Here is an 18,914-nt window from a genome sequence, read left to right on the forward strand (position 1 = left end):
TTTCGTAAAACTCTATCAATTGCAAGGTTTTCATATTGCTAGACCTTATTAAGCTGACTATCTGTCTTACTCTTTCTCCTCTATCGCTCTTCTTGGTGTACATCAATTTATACCGAATAACAATCATTATGTCATACGCTCTTGGTCACGTTCCCCCTTCACGACCATTAACACCTTCTCCTTCTCAAAATCAATCTTACCGACTTCCTCTTGACTCTCGTGCCCAACTTCGACAACGTCAGTTCTCCATAGGAGGTCCACTTAGCATCATGTCCACAAGTCCTTACTCCAACAACACCCCTACTTCCCAACTTGCTTGGCAAGCATCTTTTAGCACCAACTTCAATGAAATGACTCCTGAGGAGAAGTTCTTCAGAAAGGTGAGACACCTTGTTACAAGTGGACACACACTGGATCGAAGCTGATGACACTTGTAGACTTCTATCATTGCTACCATTGGTCCTAAAACTAACAATGTAGACACCCTCGTCGCTCTTGCTGATGCCGGTATGAACATTGGTGAGTTCAACATCGCGCTCCTTTGTGATTTTGACCTAATCAAAACTTGTTAGTCCGAATGAACTTCTCTCACGGTTCATACGAATACCATCAATCCGTCATTGATAACGCCCGAGCTGCTGCCGCTAAGAGCCCAAACGGCCGACCTTTAGCTATCGCTCTTGACACCAAGGGTCCAGAGATCAGAACTGGTCTGATGAAGGATGACGCTGATGTGAGTGTCACACCTTTGTCTGCCACTGAAGCTGCTGACGTCGAGTAGGTCCCTATCGATGCCGGACACGAGTTCTGGATTACCACCGACAAATCTTTCGCCGAATCTGGTACCAAGGAGCAGATCTACATGGACTACGTGAGTGAAGAATTTTGCCCTTTGGAGATTTCGACATACTGACCTCGTGGACAGACCAACCTGCCCAAAGTCACAGCTCCCGGTAAGGTCATATATGTCGATGACGGTGTTCTCTCTCTTCAAGTTATCTCCATTGACGGTGAAAAGATCCGAGTCAAATCCTTGAACTCCGGTAACCTCTCTTCCAGAAAAGGTGTTAACCTCCCCAAAACCGCTGTCGACTTACCCCCTCTTTCCGAGAAGGACAAGGCCGATTTGGCTTTCGGTGTCAAAAACGGAGTTGACATGGTTTTCGCTTCTTTCATCCGATCCGGAAACGATGTCAAGGAAATTAGAAAGGTTCTTGGTACTGAGGGTGCCAACATCAAGATTATCGTTAAAATCGAAAACGAGCAAGGTGTCACCAACTTTGACGAGATTTTGAGGGAGACTGATGGTGTTATGGTTGCCAGAGGTGATTTGGGTATTGAGATCCCAGCAAGTCAAGTATTCGTCGCCCAAAAAATGATGATTGCCAAATGTAACGTTGCTGGTAAACCAGTAATCTGCGCTACCCAAATGCTTGAAGTGAGTCGTCTTCGTATCGAGCGCGTAACTTTTGACTGACCAATCGCTGCTATAGTCTATGACAGTGAGCCACTTTGCTTCCTCTCAAAAGGTTCAAAACTAACTCTTCCGTAGTACAACCCTCGACCAACCCGAGCCGAAGTCTCAGATGTTGCCAACGCTGTCATGGATGGTGCCGATTGTGTCATGCTTTCAGGTGAAACAGCTAAGGGTAAATACCCTATTGAAGCTGGTAAGTGCAGATTTTGATGTTCAACCCAAAAGTAATCACTGACACCTGCTACAGTCAAGATGATGGCCGAGACTGCCTACCTCGCTGAGCGATCCATTGCCTACCCTCACTTGTTCGACCAACTCCGATCCCTCACTCCTCGACCAACCGAGACCGCTGAAACTCTCGCTCTTTCCGCTGTCGCCGCTGCCATGGAGCAAGATGCTGGAGCCATCATTGTCTTGTCTACCAGTGGTGTTTCCGCTAGACTTCTCTCCAAATACAGACCTGAATGCCCTATCATCTGTGGTGAGTAGCTGGTATAGCCCCGGCCTGAGGGATCAGCTAATAAAGTGTGTCAATAGTCACTCGAAACCAACAAACCGCTCGACAACTTCACTTGTCTCGAGGTGTATACCCTGTTTGGTATCCTGAGCCTCGAGGTATCCCCGGAGACAAATGGCAAATCGATGTCGACAACCGAATCAGGTGAGTCTCGTTGCGCACTCCTGAGTTTTCAATGCTGATAGAATGGCAGGTATGGTCTCCGAGTTGCTCTTCAACTCTCCATCGTCAAGCCGGAAGCTACCGTCATGGCTGTTCAAGGATGGAAGGGTGGTCTCGGTCACGTAAGTACAGATGTCGAGATTTCCAGGAGTATGTGCTAATTTTTTTCCTTTGTAGACCAACACCCTCCGAATCCTTAGCGTCCCCGCTGATCCCGCAGATCTCGATCTCCACTCTATCGAAAGAGATGAGTAAGTTTCTATGGACCGGAATTGTGATTTGACGAGAAGAAATGAAGGAGTCTTTCTTGACTCGGAAATATATATAGCTTGATCTGATAGATTAAAGGATCCACGGCTTTGAATAAAACGAATCCCAATTTTTGCCTGAATGACCGATATAGATATCCAGTTTGAATCACGTATGCACTGTGATTGTGATGAGTTGACCATTATCTACGCGAGCGGATTGGCAGAGCGACATACAACCTAAGCATGCATTAATCTAATCTTTTAAGCGAAACTCAGTATCCGGAAGTGAACCAACCACATGGCAATTCTCGGCGCTAATTTAAGCGAGAAATGATCATGAGAATATCCACTTGGGATTGACGTTGGTTTGAACTGAGTTTGCTCTCATCTTTATATTGATCTATATATTGTAAGGTATATTATTACAGCTGTATTGACAACAGACAATATGACTAAGATCCGAATAGCAATCGCACAAACAGCACCTATTTGTGCACCCGAAGGTCCAGCTAAACTTGAAAAGCCTCATTCAACTTCACCTTTTTCGACAATTGATCAAAATTTAGCAGATGCTGTAGGATACGTAGAAAGAGCTTCAGCTGAAGGAGCAGAGGTTGTGATTTTTCCAGAATATTTCTTACAAGGTATAGTAAATGAATGTAGACAAGTAAGTTTAAGATTCAGAATTTATTCTTTTTCCAAATTGAGATTTTTTTGTCTTTTTTTGGAAAAAAAAGCTAAATGATTTATTTATTTATTTATTTTATATATAATATAGTATCTTACTTTTCCATCAGAACACCTTTTAACATTTTTTAAAAATTTAGCTAAAAAAAATAAAATTTCAATTTGTGGAACAATTGTACATGGTAAAAGAGAAGAAGGATTTGAACCTTTTCCTCAAGTTAATCCTTTTGAACATATAACATCATCTTCATTAACAAATAATAATAAAATAACTTCATCACAATTAGAATGGGCAAAATATTTAGAAAAAAATCCTTTAATAAATGAAGAAGATTCAAATCCAATTTTATATAATATTGCTTTTTTTATTAATGATAATGGTGATTTAATTGGTGAATATACTAAAAAAAATTTATGGCATCCAGAAAGGTAAATTTCATTCATTTTGAGTTGTTAAAAACGATATTTACTTGCTTTCAAAGCTGATAAAAAAATATTTATTTATTTTTAATTTTAAGGGATTATATAAAAGCAGGAGAAGAAGAACATAAAGTTTTCGAAACAAAATGGGGTAAAGTAGGAATGATGATTTGTTGGGATATGTCACATCCTACTCATGCACAAGATTTAGCAAATCAAGGTGCGGATATTATTTTCGCTCCTACTTTTTGGTATGCAACAGATAGTGAACCGTAAGTTTGATTAGATATAATTTATCATCAAAAGTTAAGAGTTGGAAATTTCGAAAACTAAAACTTGAAATAATAGGATTATTCATAAATATCAACATGATCCTGAATATGAACATCATATGGTTCAATCATTATGTTTTACTAGATCTATTGAAACTGAAACGATTTGGGTAATGTGTAATGCAGGTGGAGATCATTTAGAAGGATTTATGGGTGGAAGTGGAGTTTGGGTACCTTTAAGAGGTAAAATTGCAAGTTGTGCAATTGAACCTAAACTTGAAATTGTAGATGTTGATTTAAGTGTATTGAAAGTAAGTGCAGAAAATAACTTTTCTGATTTTGAACAGATTACGCTAAATCTCAAATCATAGGATTCCAGAGAAATGTATAAAGTTAGAGAAGATGCAGCTAAAAGACTTGCTACTTAAATTCCAGCCCGGGATCCCGAGGCTCAAGCCACAAGGTCCTTTTATGATGTAAACCGATGAATGATTTTCGTTATTCTCGTTGATTAGGTCATTGCAACATCCCACTTTTCTCATTGCTTACATATCATAAGTGAATTTCATCACGCGCTTGACTTTGACAAAATTACCAAAATTGGTAATTTAATTTATGGATTAATATCAATACCTCGGACACCGATTGAGATTAAGAAAGCATTGACCTGCTGATAACTCTCACTGATGACAAAGATAACAATGATGACACCATAATGCTGACGAAGGGATCTTGAGTATTGAAGGAGATGTAATGATATAAATATCACGTCTGAATAATGAGGTGAATGATGAATTTCCATCCACTAACTAACAAAGTATAATAACAAAGTCAAACCCATTATTGTCCCTATACTTGATTCCTTTTGAGATCACTCGCAAACACAACATTACACTCAAACATGTCAGCTAAACAAACAATCTTAGTAATTGGAGCTACAGGTAAACAAGGAGGAGCTGTAATAAGAGTAAGACAAATTTCGCTAATCGTTTTTGACTTAAATTTCATGTATATGGCTAATAAAATGACTACAATCTTATTATAGTCATTGGATAAATCAAAATATCGAATTATAGCAGCAACAAGAGATGCTTCAAGTGAAAAATCTAAATCATTAGGAGTAGATTTGGTTGAAGGTTCACTTGAAGAACCAGATTCTTTATTTAAAGAACCTATTGATGGTTTATTTTTCGCTCTTGGATCTCAAGATCCAGATGAACAATTAAAGCAAGGTTAGTTAATGTGTCAATCAATTACTGGGATAATTTATTTAATTCAATTTCGTAATTTTAGGATTAGCAATTATTGAAGCTGCTGAAAAACATAAAGTAAAACATATCGTTTATTCAGGAAGTGATTCAAGTGGAATTGAACATACTGGAATTCCATTGTAAGTAATATAAATTTAATTATTAAAAATGGGTTAAAAAATAAAATTCATATAAATTAAATAAAAAAAAAAAAATATTTTAGTTTCGATATTAAAAGAGAAATTGAAAAATTTATAAAATCAAAAACAAATTTAATTAAATGGACAATTTTAAGTCCAGTTGGATTTATGGAAAATTTTTATTGGCAATTATATTTAGATCAAGTTTCAACAACTTGGAAAGATAATTATGAAAAACATAAAATTTATAAATTAATTACAGTAGAAGATATTGGAAAAATCGTTTCAGAATCATTTGAAAAACCTGAAAAGTTTAATGAAAAACATTTAAATATTGTAGGAGATGAAAAAACTCCTGATCAAATTATTGAAATTTGGAAACAAGTTACAGGTAAAGAATTAAAAGCTAATCAAACTCCTATTTTCCCACCTGGATTGGATGTTGCTTTTCAAGTAAGTCTGTTAAAATTCATTCAAATTCATTCCAAAATCAAAAAATCCATAGCTGAAGCAAGTTAATTATTCAATAGTTCTTTATCGATCATCAATTTGAAGCTGATCTTGAAGAAAATCGAAGACTTTTCCCATGGCTTACAGATTTTAAATCATGGTTAGAAAAGACTCCTTTTGCTAAAAAGTAAATTTTGTGAATTATGTTCCATGTACATGCATATACTCGTTATGGTTATTTCAATCAATTATAGCCACAAGAATCGCTTGAAAGCATAATCCATCTTATCCAAAATCGAAGTAGACGATTCGGCTTCAGCAAGACTACTCATTTATCCAATCAGCTGAGTCCTGTGCAAAAGAGACACCTCACTTACCTGACGATGTCCTTGTGCACAAGCAAATTATCCTTCTTGCATACTTCCGCTATCTGTTCAACCACATGATTGACCATCTCTTCACATGTCCCATCTTCACCTGTATGACCAGGCATAGCCTTGAAAGCGTAATATTCAGTTATATCAGGATTGATATTCGCATGTTCCACAGAAGCGAGCGGAGTCTCTGGCAAAGACGTTTGAGGTACTGATGGCATTTTATTACGCAACGAATACGTGCTATATCGAGTTGACTCATTTGAAGGCGAGAAATTAATCACGAAACCATAATTCTACTTATCAGCTAGCTATTTCCAGATGCATCAACTCACTTCTTTTGGATCCCGACTGGCTTCTTGCAATGTAGATAATATGTATGCGCCTGATTATCAGCATGACTCATAAGTCCGTGTGACTTACCTTTCTGTACCGAAGTGATTGAGTTCAATGGTATTCGGGTGAATTCCATCACCTTTTCTAACGAATAATTGAAGGAAACGACGTAAATTGCCTCTCGAGTCTACACATTAGCCACAGATACGTCTGATGGATGACTCACCAGGAGCAAGACTTTCTCTTCTAGTCCTGGACTGATCCTTACACTACGTGATTCTGGGGAAAGCAGTGTCCATCCGCCTATACGATCTTCTCCATCACTCAGAACGCGTGCAGAACAAGTTTCGACTATAAGTCAGCTACAACCCGACTCTATTGAACTCACTAGCTACAGATCGTATTCTTGATAGCTTGACCACACTCGCAGCATCGGCACTAGTCATCGTTTCCAAAAATTCGCTGAATACAGATAAATTTCGATGGCCCAATAAGAAGGTAATGACTGCTTGAGCAAAGAAATCCGATACTGCACCATAGAACATCCTACTAATGGAGCTTACACCGTCGTGGAGCTGTTCCGTCAGCTAATGTCGCATATGTCAAACTCACCATCCCGCTTAGATCCCTTTTTCCCGTCCGAACGAAGTCACCCTTCAAAGCAGAAGTGTGCGCATAACAGAGACTGATTGTATCACCATTGTTTGCCCAAACTGAATGTCAGCTAGATTTTGCTTGAAAGAATACTTACCATCGTTGAATACATTCTCGACTATTTGACCTTCCGCATGTAAGCCCAGTTGAGTGAGCATATTGGTCAGAACTCTTCGGGCGAGTGCTGATTGCACAACGTTGGTACGATCGAGGCAGTCGATGCAACTGAAATATCAGCGCAGTTCAATCAATTTGTCACTTACTTTGTCCTGAATGCGCCATCTTGCTCTCGAATTGCTTCACCCTGTAAAGTCCATAGATATCCCATCGCTCCCAGATCGACGGAGTCGACAAGTTCCGATATGTTTTCCCATTTCATTCCATGACATTTAGCATGGAAGTCAAAGCCAGTATACCTGAGCGTCAGCTTGATCTGAGATGGGTTCAAACTCACTTGACATCTTTCCGCTCGAGCGACTCCACGAGTTCTCGATACCCATTCGTGACTACTGCCTCTTTGCCTTCCTGCTCGGACAGATTGACGATGGTCTGATAGTCAGCTTCTATCGCGTTCATAATGACTTACAATGGGCCCGTAGCGAGCAGTAAGATCGTTAAAATGCAAGTTGGCGACTGCGTATGACTGGTCTACTGGTTCATTAAGCACAGGAGGTGGTTTCATCGAGTAAGGCGATTGTGACCATCTTAATGGAATTGATCCTCGAACTTGAATGAAACTGAATAACGAGGATTTACCCTCGACCTTAAAACATAAGCTATTATCAATAATTGTCGGACATACCTTCGCTCTTACGATCATTTCGGTTTCTACCATATTGGCTACATGACCTTCATCATCTATTCCACGTCGTTGATACCTCAAGCCTGCCCTATCTCTACTTCTCCTTGATATCACTACTAGATCAACAGGCACAGCTCCAAGAGATCTGGTGGGTTCTAGAGGATTAGGGGGAATTGGTATGGTAAATGAAGAGGATTGAACCCAGCCTTGCATCATGGGAATTACATAAGCATGTAAACCTAAATCTATGAAATCTTTCATGAGATTTTCGTTCCAGAAGAACCGTCGATCAGTCCTTCGCCAAAGTGGAACCTGTATATCCGGTTCTACAAGTTCATCTTCGTATATACTGTTCCGAGGTAAAGTAGTAGTAGGAGAAGAAGGGAACAGCGATCCATCTTTAGGGATAAGCTCATGCAACGCAGTATGTGAGGCTGTTCTCTTAGCTAATGTTTTACGCTTTTGTTGGATTGAATGTGTAAGATCAAAGTCATACGAAAAGAAAAATCCATTACTAAATTCGCGTATTATTTGACGAACAATTTTCGCTTCCAATTCTTCCCGTTGTGGGGGATCATTAGGTAAAGGTTCAGAAGATTTGGAATCATTTAATTGTTTCTTACGAAGTTTTGGCATGAATTTTGTCCATTCTCGTGTTTTTGAAGGTAAAGGAGTTTCGTCAGCTTCTGGAGCTTCTTCATCTGAAGAAGAATCGTCGGACTGATCTTTGTCAATAGCTGTTGAACGTAAGGGTAAGGTTAAACTCCAACGCGATTTGGTTTTCGGTTCACGGGAAATTTGTATATCAAGTAATCGTTTTTGAGCCTTGATTGCAAGTTCATGACTGAGTGGTATTGCATGTATATCTTCTAGAGTGAAAACTTCATGAGAACTTGAAGATTCGTTTCGTGTTTCATCGTGAACATCGTGCGCGGGGAACAATGGGAATGATTTTCTTGGTAAGAATACAAGCAAGTATGCAGCTTCTGGTCAGCTAAGAACGCTAAAGGATAACTCACCATCCCATAGTCGCACTATTCCAAGAACACCGCCTAATATTACTTCACCTGGCTCACAATCAAACCTTTCCACTTTACCTTTAACTCCCCATCGGACTAGTACTCCTTCCCCATTCTCCGGTGACAAAGCTACACCATCTTCAACAACACTGAGCTTGATCTGACGGTGTATGCGTGGGGGCGTTGGTGGGACCGTGAATCTCGGCGGTAGTGTACTCATCTCGAATGACGAATGGTGGGATGAATACAAAGGGTAAAATATGAAAACAAACACAGCTAAAGATGTTTCAAAGGTAGGACAACCTCCACTTCTGATCGGACGATTTAAATATGAAACTAAAATATGACGTATAAGCGAGATTTGTTGTCACCTTTTTGATAGTTGTATTTTATACCACTTTTCAACAGCATGGCTAGGATCAGCCCACATACACTCGAAAGGGTATACAATATATTAGCTGAGAGAGAATATATTAGATCACGAGCAGGTCAATTATCTCAACCTTCATCTGAACAAGCATTCTATTCTGTTCGAAATTCAGTCAAACATGTACTTGACAACCGATATAGGAATATTTACGCCTACGACCGTACGGCTGTAATAGTTGATGGAAAGTATCTGAACGCTAATGTGATTACGGATGGTAAAGGTGGATTATGGATAGCTGCTCAAGTCGGTATGATATTTACAAATTCCCTATCATCAGTTTTGCTAATAAGATATCATCAGGCTCCAACCCCTCGTACATTCGATACTTTCTTTCAAGCATTATATAGCGGTGCTGCATCAGGAAACAAATCTAAACATGTTATACTAGTACAGTTGACAGGATTTAAAGAGAGCGGTATATTGAAAGCTCATCCGTATCTGTAAGTCACCTTAATCCTGTTCTGAAGCTGACGAAAAGGGATCACGTAATGGAATTTCTACCTATAAAACCTATCAAGCAAGAGCGATACGAAGACATGTCGACCGACATGAAAGAGTTACTTCTTGGTCAGACCGATCCAACGACTCTCTTACATTACCATTTTGATTCTTGGCCTGATCATGGTGTACCGGAAGGCAAAGCTGTACAAGCTCTGAGTAAATTGATTGATGAAGTCGAACAAAGGAGGCAGAGTCTAAATTGTGAAGTATGGGTACATTGGTAGGTAGTGGCTGTGCTGTGGTCTCACAATCCTCTGTGCTGATATCTTGAATCGCAGCTCCGCTGGAGTTGGTAGAACAGGTACTTTCATCGCACTTTCATCTCTACGTCGACCAGGCAAAGCACTCAACAATTCTCCGTTACCGCCTCTACCAGGAGATTTAGCGCAAGATCCTGTGGCGGCAACTGTCGATACAATTAGAGAATGTAGAGCGATACTGGTGCAAACACCAGAGCAACTCGAGCTTATATATAAGATGCAATAAACGTTCGAAAGGTTTGATCTAGATAATATTAGATGAGATATATGTATAGTGTCCTACCTTTACGGGAATTACCGGTACAATATATGTTTCCCACGGTTGTATATTTATCATTTCAACGATATATCCCGAGATTTATTGGTCGATGCCCGGTAATCCCAAAAAGTTGAAATGCCCAGACAATAAAATCGTACAAAGTCTGTTATAGTGTTTTCATCTTCGTTCGGATCGTATACATCTCCCCCCTCATCCTCCAAAATGGCTTCGGCTGGTCTATCAAGGGGTCTATGGAACTCGATACGCTCTCAGGTATCACCAATCGCCTCCCGATCGTCCACCCCTACCATCGCCTCGACCTCCACTCTTCGAGCTTTTTCATCAACTTCAATAAAGTCACTTCGATCAGCAACAATTAGACCGCAACCTTTCAACCTACCATACTTCACACCATCTTCAAAATCCACATTCTTTTTCCCTTCTCATACTTTCACATTTCCTCGTACTCTCACTACCACTCCTGCTATACCTGAAATCCCTCGATCTTTACCTTACTGGTTATATGGTTGTTCAGCACTAGTCTTTGGTATTATCGTGATTGGTGGTGTAACTCGTTTAACAGAATCAGGTCTGAGTATAGTAGAATGGAAGCCATTCAAAGGTATCATACCTCCAATTACTGCTGAAGAATGGGAAGCTGAATGGGAGAAATACCGTATTTCTCCAGAGGGTATAATGTAAGTCTTGAATAATAAAGGAATAAAGTTAATGAAATTAGGATGAACTCGAAAATGGATATGCACGAATTCAAGAAAATCTTTTACATGGAATGGGGACATCGTATAGCTGGTAGAGCTCTCGGTTTATTGTAAGTTCAATATCGTTTAAACACTCGCTGATAAAGTAGATTCATTATTCCCGCTGCTTACTATACTATTCGATATAAATTACCTAAACCTATTCCTATCAAGCTCGCATTGATCGGATTAGGTATTGGATTTCAAGGTTTTTTAGGATGGTGGATGGTAAAATCAGGATTAGAACAAGAAATTATTGATAATAATTCTGTTCCACGTGTATCTCAATATCGACTTGCTACTCATTTATCAGCTGCTTTTTTACTTTACCTTGGTATGTTATCAACAGCTATTGGTATTCAAAGAGATATGAAATTACTCAAGAATCCTAATATCCTTTCTCAATTAACTTTACCTTCCGTCAAACGTTTAAGAGGAATGGTACATGGTGCAGGTATGATGGTTTTCTTAACTGCTGTAACTGGTGCATTTGTTGCTGGTTTAGATGCTGGATTGGTTTATAATGAATGGCCTACAATGGGTGATGGTTTTATTCCTCCTTCAAATGAATTAATGGATGAACATTATACAAGAGGAGGTACTAAATCAATTTGGAGAAATATTACCGAAAATCCAGTCACAGCTCAATTCGATCATCGAATGCTTGTAAGTTTAATTCCTTATCATGCGTTGGAGACAAATTGCTAATCTTGCAATTTTGTTTTTTTAGGCTTATACGACATTCAGTTTGGTAGTTTCTTTACCATTCATTGCTAGAAAAGTACCTTTCGCTACTTCACGTCGTTTGGCCGGTCTTACTGCTGCCGCTGCTATCACTCAAGTAACTCTTGGTATCACAACTCTTCTTTACCTCGTACCCGTACCATTAGCAGCAATGCATCAAGCAGGCAGTGTAGTACTACTTACTTGTATCATGGCTTTAGGCGGATCACTAAGGAAACCAAGTCGCATGCTTCGACATTTACGTAGATAAATTTTCATCCTTACATTTGACATATCCGTTGTACTATACCCACTGCATGCATTCACCACTTCTCATAGGTATTCCATTTGATTCAAAATTGGTGACTGTTATTCAACTCAAATAATCAAGCGTTTCTTTAAAATGCCAAAATGCCATAAAGGCAGAAACCGATCGGTGAAACACAGTAATTAGAGATATTATTACAAATACAAATAATCGGGATATGACGATAGGCAAATTACAAAAGTTTTGTAATATTCAATTAGGATCCGTTATATTTTAAGAATCAAACTCATCTGGTTTAAACTGAACTTGGATTCATTCGCTTTTTTAATGCTTTAGAAGTACAAATTCCCACCAAAAAAAACGAACATTCTTCAATCGTATTGAATTTCTAATTGAGCTTCTTGTATCTTATAACTATAGTTTTACTTTAAAAATTATGGGTCGATCTAAACCACGTACAAATAAAAGACCACCTCCAAAACCAAAATCAAATAATATAACTATACCTACAAATACGAATAATAATATTATTAATAATAATAATAATATAAATGAACAAATTAATTTAAATTTAAAAGATGATTTTTCAAATGCTTTAACAAATTGGTCAACAAATGCATTAGGTAGATTAGATAATATACCAAAATTAACACAATCTCAATTAACTGCTTTAACTGGTGCAGCAGCTGGAATTGGTGAAGCTAATTTTTTAACAAATCCTTCAAATTTACCAATAATTTCAAATAATAATAATAATAATGATATTTCTACTACAACAACAACAACAACAACAACAACAACAAATTTAAATATGAATTTACCAATTGATTTACCTGCTAGTTTAGCTGCATTATTTGAAGCAAAATTAACTTTAGATAGAGAAAAAGCAAAATTATTAAGAATGCAACAAGAATTAAAAGGTCAAAAAGAAGAACAATCTTTTAATAACAATAATAATAATAATAATAATAATTATCATCAACATAATCATAATTATAATGATAATAATAAATTTGAATTAGAAAATGAAATATCATCATTAAATGAAAAAAGATTAATAAAAACAAAAGAAAATTTAAATGGAATTAGTAATAGACAAGAAAATAATAATAATAATAATAATAATAATATTGGTGATGATGATGAAATTGGATTTGATCAAATTCATAGTAGATTAAAAGGAAAAGGTGTTGCATTAGTTGAAGAAGAATGTACATGTGGAAGGTGAGTTTTAAATTATATTCATTTTAGATAATTTAAATGTTTAAATTTAATTTATCTATATTTTTTTTCTCTTAGAAATCATTCTTATCCACCTTCTGAACATTCTGAATGTGAATATGAATGTGAAGAAGATTGTGATTGTGATTGTCATTCTTATATAGATGAATATGATCATGATCATGATGATCATGATCATGAATTTGAACATGATGATGACCATCATCATCATCATCAACACGAACATGAACATGAACATGATCATCATCATCATCACCATCACCATCATGACCATGATCATAATCATGAATATGAACATACTTGCGATCATGATTATGATGATGAAGAAGATCCACCGAAAAGACCTTTAGCAGAAGATCCTGAAAGACTAGTAAGTCAATCAATTCTCATATACTTGTTGAACGTCAAAAAACTAAAACCGCTGAATCTGATTATTATTTCGATAGGATGAAACTGTACGAGAACTTTTCAATTGGATAAAAGCAGTAGTGTGGACAATTGAACAAGCAGCTATAGTTTCAGGTCGGCGGAATTGGAATCAACCAAAATGATATGTACATGTACATGCATGGATTTTAAAAAAACACATCTAAGCTGCAACTTCTTCTCTTGCTGATGCTCCAGCTCGTGGTCTACCACCTCTACCACCTCCACGTCCACCTCGTTCTCCTCTTTCCCCACGTTCTGCTCGTTCTCCTCCTCCACCGGTACTTTGCATTGCAAATTGAATAGCTTGCGATCGGAAAGCGAGACCTCGCGTTGTTTCAATGAGAGTTGCTGTAGGTGTAGCATGTGGTCGAGTTATGTGAAGCATGTTCTACGCAATTCAATCATGTAAGCTATATGGGCGGAAGTGCGACTTATTACTTGGAACTCACCTCTTTCAAATCAATCTTAGCTTCTACACCCATTCGAGAATCCCTGATCAAGTTGACAATCCATTTTTCACCTTCCTCATTCGATAAATTGAGCGTCTTCGACAATTGTCTACGAACGCATTTCGTTAGCTTTTCTGTTGTCCGTTTGAACTTAAAGGGAAGGGAGATGACAACATACCCGATATCAATCCTTCTATGTATCCTGCAGAATACCTCACTTATCAACCATCTAGCGTTTTCTACAAATTCATCCGCAAAACCTGAAAGGAAGAAGTCTGATCGTACTACACTCTCAGCGACTGTTAATCGTTGTTGAGCTTGATTTAGGTCGAAGTCGGCGAATAAATCTTTTAAAAATCCTGTAATAGGATCGGAATATTGATATTCTTCCATTTGTACAATCTTTGTCAATTCTTTAACATGATCCCTGTTGCCTCGAGTTCCAGCAGGTTTTGGTGCTCTACGCGAGATGACGGCAGCAGCTACGAGGTATCGAAGGAGATGAGGACAAGAAGTTTGAATGGTATTGAGATAAGCTGGTGATAAGAACATGTCTAATAAACCTTGACAACCTTGACCTTCACCCAAGTTGAAAAAGACAAATAATGACCAATGAAGTAACCATGTTCTAGCTTGTAATTGTGCTAAAGGTTTAGCCATTGAAGTTCCATGAGGATTGTCGATAGCATCTCTCAAATCTTTAATTTCTGTCAAAGCGGCATCCCATTCACCTGTTAAGATATTCGAGGACAATTTACCCCAATGAGCTGAGATGTTGAGGTCAAGGGAAGGTGAGAAGATTAAGAAGTGGTAAAGGAAGTTGGCAGCTGGAGCATAAGCACCTAGGGTATATTGATATTGACCGAAATGATACAATGCATTTATTTGATCGATATCGATCTTGAATGGAAATATCAGCGAAATCATTCCCCATCATGGAAACCCTAAAAATACTCACGTTGTATTCCGATTTCAACAGATCCAAGTTCTTGTCCTTGTCTACACCACTCCTCAACTTAGCAACAGCATCTGGATCTTCTATCACCTTCATTACTGGTTGTGCTTTCTCCTGTAATTCCTGGTATCTAGCTGTAGCCTCTTCTCTCAACTTTGCAAAATCCCTAGATTCTCCTGATCCAGATTGTTCATGTAATGATTCTACGTAATCGACCATGTTGGTACCTTTGACGAGATCATACCTATGTTCATCGAACATTAGCACCACTCTTTCAAATTCCACATTCCTGCTATTTCATCGACCTTGTTACTCACTGAGCTTTTGCTAATTGATCAGCTGGAAAGATAGCAACATCTGTCAAGTGGTTCAAAAGAGGAATGGCGAGATGTCGGTCAAGATGAGGGATAAGTTTCTGCAATGTTTTATGTCAGTCAGTCCGGCTCAATGCATGTTCCAGCAAAAGACTTCTACATACTTGAGTGAGGTCGTATTCGGCCATTTTGAAGTAGTATCTGCCTAAAATTGAGGCTTTGACTTTTAGGGAAAAGGTGAAACGAGGTTGGTCTGTTGGCAGTCTACAACGGCGGGCAATGTGTAGGTACCTATGACCTTTTTATTAGATGATCTACCAAGAGAATGACTAGGTTTTGATCATATAATGTTGATAAAACCTTGATGCAAATCGCGAATAACGAACAAAGATGCAGCAAGTCAGAAATAATATCTCCGTATTTCCGACCTTTAAACTGAAAGTGGCAATCCTAACTTATTTTCCCATACCGAACGGTGATCGCCGCCACGAGATGTGCCTGGATTTCTTGCTTCACAATAATGAGATCATGAACGTGAACTGGAATAATAAATGATTAGATTGCACGTTCTTCGTCATTCTTTCAATCATCCCTCGTGCATCTTTATCTTTGCCATATGCCTCATAGGTACCCCTCTATCCAAGCTATCGGATTCAAAAACGCTGAGCCGGTTCCTGATAGCCCTTATAGCCCTGATATCATCATTACAGATTGTCTTGGCATCTCACAAACAAACCAACCAGAACTTTACTAACTATTTCTGACTAGAAACGTGTGAAATTGTCATCGACTAAAGCTACTTTAGTACTGAATCAGAGAGTCCTAACATGATATAATTTCTGATATAAATAGAGCAGATGATTAATTTTAACGCTGGTGGACTATTTCTTAACCATCAAGTCCTCAAATTGTCAACCAAAAATTAACCATCATCAATAATGGTTTATTCAGCTCTGTTGCTTGGTTCTCTACTTGCTTTACCAGCGTTTGGTCAAACATTCCGAAGAACCGCAGCATGTCCAGATCTAGGTTGTGTCTTCCCACCTGATCAAACTGATTTCATTGCCGGTCGTAAGTAATCTGATAAGATATCGAAATAAATATCCGCTAATACTTCATTCGACTTCGCTTCAGAAACTTTTGATCTTCGAATCGAAGTTCAAGCTCCTGTAAATGGATCAGAGGCTTACAATAATGGTACACCTGATTCAAATTTTTCACTGAAAATTGGTGGTCAAGGTGGTGAACTTGTAGATGCTGCTCAATTCTTTGGTCTTAGTGATCCTCCAGGTGAGTCTATTACATCCACTTTGCTTACAAGATTTACTAATCCGAATGTATTTAGTTGAAAAATATAATTTTACATACTATGAAGATTTGTTCGCCGAAGATGCTAAAGCTCCTACTCCCGTTAATGTTCTCGCAAAATCATATCGAAACTTACAATTATATAATCCTGGTACATATGAAGTTGTCTTATCTTATAATAATGGTCAACATACCAAAGCTACTTGGACAGTTTTACCTTTAGCCGAAACTAAAAAAGCTAAAAATGTAATTTTCTTTGTTGGTGATGGTATGGCAGGTTCTATGCTTTCTGCAGCAAGATTATTAGGACATAAAACAATTAATGGAAAATATCAAAGTAAATTAAAATTAGATGAAGCACCAGGATATGGATCACAAATGACACATTCTTTAGATTCATTTATAACTGATTCAGCAAATTCTGCATCTGCATTATTTTCTGGAAAAAAAATGACAGTAAATGGATTAAATGCATATACAGATTCAACTGGAAAACCATTTGGTGATCCAAAAGTTGAAACTATTTTTGAAATGTTTAGAAGAATTGAAGGTGGTCAAATTGGAATAGTTTCAAAAGCATATATTGCAGATGCAACTCCTGCAGCAGTTTGTACACATACAAGTCAAAGATCACAATATAATACAATTATTGAACAATATTTAAATGGTGTTTCTGGAAATTATTCTTGGTACCCTTGGCAAGGTGTTGATTTATTATTTGGTGGTGGTGCTGAAAATTTCTTACCTTCAAATGCAAATGGAAATGTTTCTCAATTTGAAAGATGGTCTTCTTATGGATATCAAGTTGGATATACAAAAACTGAACTTGAAGCTTTTGATAATTCTCAAAGAGCTCTTGCTATTTTTACCCAAGGTAATATTAGTACATGGTTAGATCAAAATGTTTATACAGATGCTTTGGATCTCGCTGTTACCCCTCAAGGTAAACGAGGAGCGTGAGTTAGATGATATACGTGACTCAAATTGTCTTTGTTTACTAATGATATCTTGTAGTCGGGATCAACCTGGTCTTAAGGACATGACACTTAAGGCTATCGATATCCTCCATACTAGAGCTAAGGAGAGAAATACAGGATTTATGCTCATGTCAGAAGCTGCTGTGAGTTGCGTATTATAATAAACTTTCATTCACTACGCTAAAATTTGAATATAGCTTATCGACAAAGAAATGCACGTTCTTGATATTGATCGAGCTCTTGGTGAAGTTTTAGAACTTGACGATACTGTTCGAGCTACTCTCAAACATTTAGAAGAAATTGGTGAACTTGAAGATACTCTTATAGTTGTAACTGCAGATCACGGACATGGATGTGAGTGCTGTTCAAAATAAGATAAACTTTTCAAGGGCAGTCAATGTACAGTACTAATGAAATGATTTATTAGTTGACGTATTTGGTTCTGCTGATACAAAATATTTAAAAGAACAAAAAACAGATAGAACAAAAAGAAATGCAATTGGAACATATCAAAATTCAGGATTATCTGCATATCAAGTACCTCAAAATGTTTTACCTACAAATCAAACTATATTTAAATCTGAACAAGGTGAAGGTTTCCCAATAACATGGGATCCAAGATATACAATTGCACATGGAATGTCAGCATTTCCAAATCATAGAGATGATTTTGAAGTTAACAAAGATCATGAACGTTTACCAGCAACAAAAAATCAAAAAAATTCAAGTGATAGTGGTTATTTCTTTAATCCAGAAGACAATCAAAGAGGATTTGAAATGACAGGTAATTTAGGTATAAATGATGGTCAAGGTGTACATTCTTTAGTTGATGTACCAATTTATTCATTTGGACCTGGACATGAATTATTTAGAGGTATTTTAAATTCACCTGATTTAGCTTTTAAAATTGCTCAAGCTTTAGATCTTGGTAAAAATTCAAATGTAACTTCTTATTATAAAAAATAAGAAAATTTTCAAAAAATTAAGAAATTCATAAAATTTGGATTAATTGGAATTTAAGCGAAAAGGGGGGATTTATATAAGATTATAATGATAAGAAATAAAAGGCTTACGCCATTAGAATTAGTAGAATATATATAAATAAACAAATAAACGGAGATAGATATAATAAGTAGATGATATTTCACTAAAAGAATATCTCTTATAATGCAAAAAGTTAACGGGAGCAGAATTACCCTATGTGAGATTAATGGATTCGATGAATAGATT

The 18,914-nt window shown here is 37.4% G+C and overlaps 10 protein-coding genes across 10 annotated transcripts; 7 read left to right on the top strand and 3 right to left on the bottom strand.

Annotated features, from left to right (window-relative positions):
• Window positions 1–128: 128 nt before the first annotated feature.
• Window positions 129–2,411, top strand: I206_106661 (pyruvate kinase; the record flags this gene model as incomplete). Its single annotated transcript, XM_019159142.1, has 11 exons — window positions 129–380; window positions 438–519; window positions 573–733; window positions 782–871; window positions 926–1,438; window positions 1,494–1,502; window positions 1,553–1,670; window positions 1,725–1,958; window positions 2,015–2,138; window positions 2,188–2,278; window positions 2,334–2,411. 11 exons carry the CDS (start codon window positions 129–131, stop codon window positions 2,409–2,411), a joined length of 1,752 nt encoding a protein of 583 aa, XP_019007814.1.
• Window positions 2,412–2,855: 444 nt separating this feature from the next.
• On the top strand, window positions 2,856–4,214 carry I206_106662 (uncharacterized protein; the record flags this gene model as incomplete). The annotated part of the gene is made up of 5 exons (XM_019159141.1): window positions 2,856–3,074; window positions 3,186–3,523; window positions 3,613–3,786; window positions 3,863–4,097; window positions 4,158–4,214. The coding sequence occupies 5 exons, from the start codon at window positions 2,856–2,858 to the stop codon at window positions 4,212–4,214; spliced, it is 1,023 nt and encodes a 340-aa protein (XP_019007813.1).
• A 473-nt stretch (window positions 4,215–4,687) lies between these two features.
• On the top strand, window positions 4,688–5,817 carry I206_106663 (uncharacterized protein; the record flags this gene model as incomplete). Its single annotated transcript, XM_070203375.1, has 5 exons — window positions 4,688–4,753; window positions 4,832–5,018; window positions 5,080–5,176; window positions 5,260–5,629; window positions 5,707–5,817. The coding sequence occupies 5 exons, from the start codon at window positions 4,688–4,690 to the stop codon at window positions 5,815–5,817; spliced, it is 831 nt and encodes a 276-aa protein (XP_070059476.1).
• A 57-nt stretch (window positions 5,818–5,874) lies between these two features.
• Window positions 5,875–6,881, bottom strand: I206_106664 (uncharacterized protein; the record flags this gene model as incomplete). Its single annotated transcript, XM_070203376.1, has 4 exons — window positions 5,875–5,950; window positions 6,004–6,243; window positions 6,424–6,523; window positions 6,725–6,881. The coding sequence occupies 4 exons, from the start codon at window positions 6,879–6,881 to the stop codon at window positions 5,875–5,877; spliced, it is 573 nt and encodes a 190-aa protein (XP_070059477.1).
• A 559-nt stretch (window positions 6,882–7,440) lies between these two features.
• Window positions 7,441–9,031, bottom strand: I206_106665 (uncharacterized protein; the record flags this gene model as incomplete). Its single annotated transcript, XM_070203377.1, has 3 exons — window positions 7,441–7,515; window positions 7,577–8,661; window positions 8,812–9,031. 3 exons carry the CDS (start codon window positions 9,029–9,031, stop codon window positions 7,441–7,443), a joined length of 1,380 nt encoding a protein of 459 aa, XP_070059478.1.
• A 189-nt stretch (window positions 9,032–9,220) lies between these two features.
• I206_106666 (uncharacterized protein) lies at window positions 9,221–10,228 on the top strand (the record flags this gene model as incomplete). Its single annotated transcript, XM_070203378.1, has 4 exons — window positions 9,221–9,484; window positions 9,542–9,628; window positions 9,709–9,962; window positions 10,021–10,228. The coding sequence occupies 4 exons, from the start codon at window positions 9,221–9,223 to the stop codon at window positions 10,226–10,228; spliced, it is 813 nt and encodes a 270-aa protein (XP_070059479.1).
• Window positions 10,229–10,483: 255 nt separating this feature from the next.
• Window positions 10,484–12,013, top strand: I206_106667 (uncharacterized protein; the record flags this gene model as incomplete). Its single annotated transcript, XM_070203379.1, has 3 exons — window positions 10,484–10,959; window positions 11,130–11,685; window positions 11,750–12,013. 3 exons carry the CDS (start codon window positions 10,484–10,486, stop codon window positions 12,011–12,013), a joined length of 1,296 nt encoding a protein of 431 aa, XP_070059480.1.
• A 433-nt stretch (window positions 12,014–12,446) lies between these two features.
• On the top strand, window positions 12,447–13,803 carry I206_106668 (uncharacterized protein; the record flags this gene model as incomplete). The annotated part of the gene is made up of 3 exons (XM_019159136.1): window positions 12,447–13,234; window positions 13,310–13,622; window positions 13,699–13,803. 3 exons carry the CDS (start codon window positions 12,447–12,449, stop codon window positions 13,801–13,803), a joined length of 1,206 nt encoding a protein of 401 aa, XP_019007808.1.
• A 38-nt stretch (window positions 13,804–13,841) lies between these two features.
• On the bottom strand, window positions 13,842–15,587 carry I206_106669 (eukaryotic translation initiation factor 3 subunit E; the record flags this gene model as incomplete). Its single annotated transcript, XM_019159135.1, has 6 exons — window positions 13,842–14,069; window positions 14,131–14,239; window positions 14,309–15,030; window positions 15,089–15,329; window positions 15,403–15,500; window positions 15,564–15,587. 6 exons carry the CDS (start codon window positions 15,585–15,587, stop codon window positions 13,842–13,844), a joined length of 1,422 nt encoding a protein of 473 aa, XP_019007807.1.
• Window positions 15,588–16,337: 750 nt separating this feature from the next.
• On the top strand, window positions 16,338–18,650 carry I206_106670 (uncharacterized protein; the record flags this gene model as incomplete). The annotated part of the gene is made up of 6 exons (XM_019159134.1): window positions 16,338–16,470; window positions 16,534–16,689; window positions 16,745–17,663; window positions 17,722–17,827; window positions 17,882–18,038; window positions 18,112–18,650. 6 exons carry the CDS (start codon window positions 16,338–16,340, stop codon window positions 18,648–18,650), a joined length of 2,010 nt encoding a protein of 669 aa, XP_019007806.1.
• Between the last annotated feature and the right edge of the window lie 264 nt (window positions 18,651–18,914).

The sequence above is a fragment of the Kwoniella pini genome, chromosome 9 (genome assembly GCF_000512605.2).
Source record: "Kwoniella pini CBS 10737 chromosome 9, complete sequence".
Lineage (NCBI taxonomy): Eukaryota > Fungi > Basidiomycota > Tremellomycetes > Tremellales > Cryptococcaceae > Kwoniella > Kwoniella pini.